Consider the following 5479-nt stretch of genomic DNA (forward strand, 5'->3'; position numbering starts at 1 on the left):
TCGGATATGATATTTTTCGCAAGAAAAAAAAGAAGAAGAAGACATTCCACCTTAACCCATCTACTTGTCATAGTCAAAGTTATATCCTGCTTTGAAAATGTTTCAAAAAGAAATTTATGCAGATAGACTAAAATCCCATTGGAGGTAGGAAAGGATGAAGAGAAGCAGAAAAATATGATTACAAATATCTTAATCAAAAGCCCTCGAAGGGTCAAACAAAGTTTTTTTTTTTGTAAAAAAAAAGAGTGGCACAAAGGTCTGCTAAACGTTAAACAAAAGGTCACTGTGGACCAACGACAACAACATTAACCCTTATTTTTACCAAAAAAAAAAAAAAAATTAACCCTTATCCGCGGCAAAATAGTTCGGCTCATCTTCAAATGTGAGAGGGTCAAACCTTTGAGTATGCATCCGCTATCATCACCATCGGCTTCCATCAATCGGTCTGATGCTTAAACCACTCTCTCTTCAACTCCCAACGAGCTATAGTACGGGAACTGTTAACCGCCATCGCCATATCATCAGAGAAGGTCTCCTCAGATTGACCATTTCCTCCGGCAAGTCTTCAAGTTCTTGCCTCAAGACAATGTTGTCAGATGCCGCTAATATCCTTGCTTCATTCTGAGCCTTCATTTTCAGTCTGAGATTCCTGATCTCATTCTCCCTGACAATGCATTTATCCTTCTATTCTACTAACTACCTAGACAAAACCTCCATCTCTTCATGATTGGCTGAAAAAGTCTCAGTACTCATTTGCTCTCTGAGATGATACAATTTGTGTCATCACCCTCGACGAGACAAATTATATTCGGTAATTTTACATACATACTTAAGTTTATTTATTAAATTTTTCAATAAAAATAATTATGAAATAAAATTAAGTAAATAAAATTGAAGTACTATCAAATAAAATTATATATATAAATATATAATTAACATTTTGAATTTAAAGATTTATATAATTAAAATAGGAAAGTTTGTTTGTAATAGTTATAATAATTTAGAAGACAAAAATAATGAACAAAATTTATTGTTGATAGTATCTATGTATTCAATCCGGATATGTTTCTGGACCGGTCTAATCGGCTGTTCGAGGTTTAAAAACACTGGCAAAAACAAATGTGCATCATCTCCTCCGCATCTTCTTCATTTGAATCCCTTGTTATAGATAATTGCTTTTTCAATAAAAAAAAAGACGGGTAAGTTCTTGCAATTAAATGATTTGCATTTTTCTGAAGTTGGTAGACCAAAAATGTATAATACTTTAACCATCATCCGACTATACGTAAAGTTTTCAACACCACTGAACTATTGGGCCTTAAATAAATTGGGGCTAATAAAATAATAATATGGCCCAATAAGCAGACGTCGTCAGTTTCAGTCTGGAGTCTCTTGACGCATTTCCCTTGCGCGAAATTCGAAGTGAGAAGAGAGAAACAAATGTGGCATCATCTCCTCCGCTGCTTCTTCAATTGAATCCTTCTTCTAGGGTTTTCGATTTTGTAATGAAACGCGATTTCGACGAAATCTCCGAGGAGGAGTGGCAGCAGCACTCGTTCAACCCTTCGCGAGTTCTCAAACAGCCACGTGCTCCCAAGACAACGACGACGAGGACTCCTCCTCCTCGTCGTCAGCAGCCGAATCCGTCGCCTCCGATTGAGTCTTTCGCCTACAGGAGGCCGTCGAAGGCGATTGAGAGCGATGAAGACTGTGTCGTGGTGGAGGATTCAGGTTCAGGAGAATCGGATTCGGATGTGAAGATTGTAAACGGAGGAGATGATTTGTTGTTGGATGATGAGGAGGAAGAGGAAGAGGCCAAGGTTGTGGTGGTGCGACGTGCGCGAGTTGGTAGGAGGTTTGTGATTGAAGACGAGGAAGGGAGTGAGGAGGATGAGGTTGAGGTTGAGGTTGAGGAGGTTAGTTCTAGTGAAGGTGAAGATGGTGGTGGAGGAGACGGAGATGAGGATGTGGTTGGTAAGGCGTTGCAGAAGTGTGCTAAGATCTCAGCGGATCTTAGGAAGGAGCTTTATGGTAGCTCTTCTGGGGTTACTACTTGTGATAGGTACTCTGAAGTGGAGTCTTCTACTGTGAGGATTGTCACTCAGGTACCATCAATCTTCAATGCTCTAAGGATGGTTTGCCTGAATTTAGTTTTGTTTACTGGGTTTTTGAAGGTTCCTGCTGAATAAAATATTGATGGATTCATAGGCTGCATCATGCATGATAGTCATTGCTTTGAAATAATCTAGAATGTGTTCCTTAGGCAATTGGGAAATAGGTTTTGATTAGATGCAACATATATGAGTGAATGTTTGATTTATTAAGTGTATGTTTCACTGTGTTGTTAAACTACATTCATTTGCTTTTGCGGTTGTTTTTTTTTTGATGATCACAGACTGATATTGATGAAGCTTGTAAAGCAGAGGATTCTGATTTTCAGCCTATACTCAAGCCCTACCAGTTAGTTGGTGTTAATTTCCTTCTTCTGTTGTATAAGAAGGGAATTGAAGGAGGTAAAACTATTTCGCTAGTTTGGATCTGTAAGAATTTTATATCTGGTATATCATTTTGTAACTGATGTTTTTTTCATTTCTTGTAGCCATTCTAGCCGATGAGATGGGTCTTGGAAAGACTATTCAGGTATATTGTGCTCTGGTTTTATATCCGCAAGTGGTCTTTGTTTCTTTATGTCATATCAGAGACTAATGTTGTTCTCATTGACAGGCAATCACATATTTAACCCTCCTAAATCACTTGAACAATGATCCTGGTCCTCATTTGGTTGTATGCCCTGCCTCTGTCCTGGAAAACTGGGAGAGAGAGCTCAGAAAGTGGTGTCCATCATTTAATGTTCTTCAGTATCACGGGGCTGCGAGAGCCGCCTACTCTAGAGAATTGAATTCTCTGTCAAAAGCTGGGAAGCTGCCACCATTCAATGTACTTCTTGTGTGTTATTCTTTGTTTGAGCGGCATAGGTACACATTCGAAGTACTTTCGATGTTTTTTTTTTGGTGTGTTTTTGCATTTCCTATTACTTACAGATGTTGGAATTGTGCAGTGAACAACAGAAAGATGACCGGAAGGTATTGAAACGGTGGCGTTGGAGCTGTGTTTTGATGGATGAAGCCCATGCTTTAAAGGATAAGAACAGTTATAGGTGGAAAAACCTGATGTCTGTGGCCAGAAACGCTAACCAGCGTCTTATGCTTACAGGAACGCCTCTTCAAAATGATTTGCATGTACGGTTGGTTTCTGTTCATTTGTTCAAGATCTAGTTTACCAAATACTGGTAACATATCTTCATGTGTTGTTACAATGCTTACACCATGAATATGTTAATCTATACAGGAACTATGGTCGCTGCTGGAGTTCATGTTGCCTGATATATTTACTACAGAAAATGTTGACTTGAAGAAGCTGTTGAACGCAGAAGATACCGAGTTGATTACTCGAATGAAATCTATTCTTGGTCCTTTCATCTTGAGGCGTTTGAAATCTGATGTCATGCAGCAACTTGTTCCAAAGATACAGCGGGTATGTGGTATATTTATCTCCATGTTTGGTTAGAGGATATTATTTAACTTCAAGTTGTGATCTCTCATCAATTTCTCATGAATCCTATGCAGGTTGAGTATGTCCACATGGAGAAAAAACAGGAAGATACATATAAAGAAGCCATAGAGGACTATCGTGCTGCTTCTCAAGCACGGGTTTTGAAGCTATCATCCAAATCCTTAGCCAAAGCACTTCCAAAGCGTCAGATTTCAAACTACTTTACTCAATTTCGGAAGGTAATAGCCCTCATCTACGATTATAATCCCCACAATGTTCTTAGTTCTGTTTGGTTGAGTGTTTTTTTCATGGTGGTACAGATTGCAAATCATCCATTGTTAATTAGGAGAATATACAGCGATGAAGATGTCATTCGCATCGCGAGGAAGTTACACCCAATTGGTGCATTTGGATTTGAGTGCTCCTTGGAAAGAGTCATCGAAGAAGTAAAGAGTTACAACGACTTCCGTATACACCAGGTAAGTTTTTTCTCATAAACAAACATGTTAATACAATTCAACAAGCTTAACTTGTTTCTTTCTTTAGCTACTGCTCCAATATGGAGTCAACAATACCAAAGGAACTCTCTCAGACAAACATGTTATGCTCTCAGCAAAATGTCGGGTAGGATTATGTCTTCTTCTCCATTTCATGTCTTCTTAGTAGAGCCACCTAACTGTTTTGTTATGTATCAGACATTAGCTGAGCTTCTTCCTTCAATGAAGAAATCCGGCAATCGTGTTCTAATATTCAGTCAATGGACATCGATGCTCGATATCTTGGAATGGACACTCGATGTTATAGGCGTTACATACCGAAGACTTGATGGCAGGTAATAGAAACTGTCACGTTTTTTTTCTTTTCTTCACGATCCTGCACCAATGAAGAAGCCTATTTATTGTCTTTTGTTTTGGTTCTGGCAGTACTCAAGTCACAGATAGACAAACTATAGTGGACACATTCAACAACGATAAGTCGATATTTGCTTGTTTGTTGTCAACTCGAGCAGGCGGACAAGGTCTGAATTTAACGGGAGCAGATACAGTGATTATTCACGATATGGATTTTAATCCACAGATTGATCGGCAAGCTGAAGATCGATGCCATCGTATCGGTCAAACCAAACCAGTCACTATCTTCAGGTTTGAGCTTTATATTCCTACAGCTAGTTGAAAAAAATATACATAACCATATCCTTGGTGTAGGCATTTAGGTTTGGTTTGGTTAGGTTAGTTTGGTTTTGATATTTCGTAATTGGAATGTAAATGTGTTTGCTTGGGCTTAGGTTTAAGAATTTTGGTTAGGTTTGGTTTATAAACCTTTAACTAATGTTACATTCATGTCTTTTAAGTTTTAACTAATTTGGTGTGGAAAAAATGAAACCCGATTGGGTTTTAGTAAAGTTTTGGTTTGTTTTCGGTTTATGAATCTTTGATTCGGTTCGGTTATGTCAATGTGTATTTTCACCTTGCACTAATAACTTGTGGCAATGTTTTGGTGGTGCAGACTGGTGACGAAGTCAACGGTTGATGAGAACATCTACGAGATAGCAAAGCGGAAACTTGTACTTGATGCGGCGGTTCTAGAGTCGGGAGTTCATGTAGATGACGACGGAGACACGCCTGAGAAAACCATGGGAGAGATTCTCGCTTCTCTTCTCATGGCATAACACTTGTTGTCTTTTGTTTCTGTTTTGAGGCAAAAAAAAATAGCCAAGAAACGAAATTTATGTGTTATTGGAAGGAAAACATGTGCAACACCAAGTAGTAGCTTACTAGATATATCTCTATAGTTTTTTCTTGGGGTCAAGTGATATATCTATATAGTTACATTTCTTTTACGCATGTAAACTGAAACCCAAACATTCTCGGTCTAATGAACGTTGGATGAACAATTTCATAGTGGAGAAGACATGTTTGGAAGACAA

General features: G+C 38.5%; 1 protein-coding gene across 1 annotated transcript; it reads left to right on the forward strand.

The window, feature by feature from the left end:
* The first annotated feature begins 1373 nt into the window (after positions 1-1373).
* LOC106418467 (protein CHROMATIN REMODELING 19) lies at positions 1374-5479 on the forward strand. Its single transcript, XM_048768521.1, has 12 exons — positions 1374-2105; positions 2396-2513; positions 2600-2640; positions 2725-2975; positions 3059-3239; positions 3349-3534; positions 3627-3791; positions 3873-4031; positions 4099-4176; positions 4248-4384; positions 4476-4694; positions 5059-5479. Exons 1-12 carry the CDS (start codon positions 1506-1508, stop codon positions 5219-5221), a joined length of 2298 nt encoding a protein of 765 aa, XP_048624478.1. The 5' UTR covers positions 1374-1505; the 3' UTR covers positions 5222-5479.

Source organism: Brassica napus, chromosome C9, assembly GCF_020379485.1.
Source record: "Brassica napus cultivar Da-Ae chromosome C9, Da-Ae, whole genome shotgun sequence".
Classification (NCBI taxonomy): Eukaryota; Viridiplantae; Streptophyta; class Magnoliopsida; order Brassicales; family Brassicaceae; genus Brassica; species Brassica napus.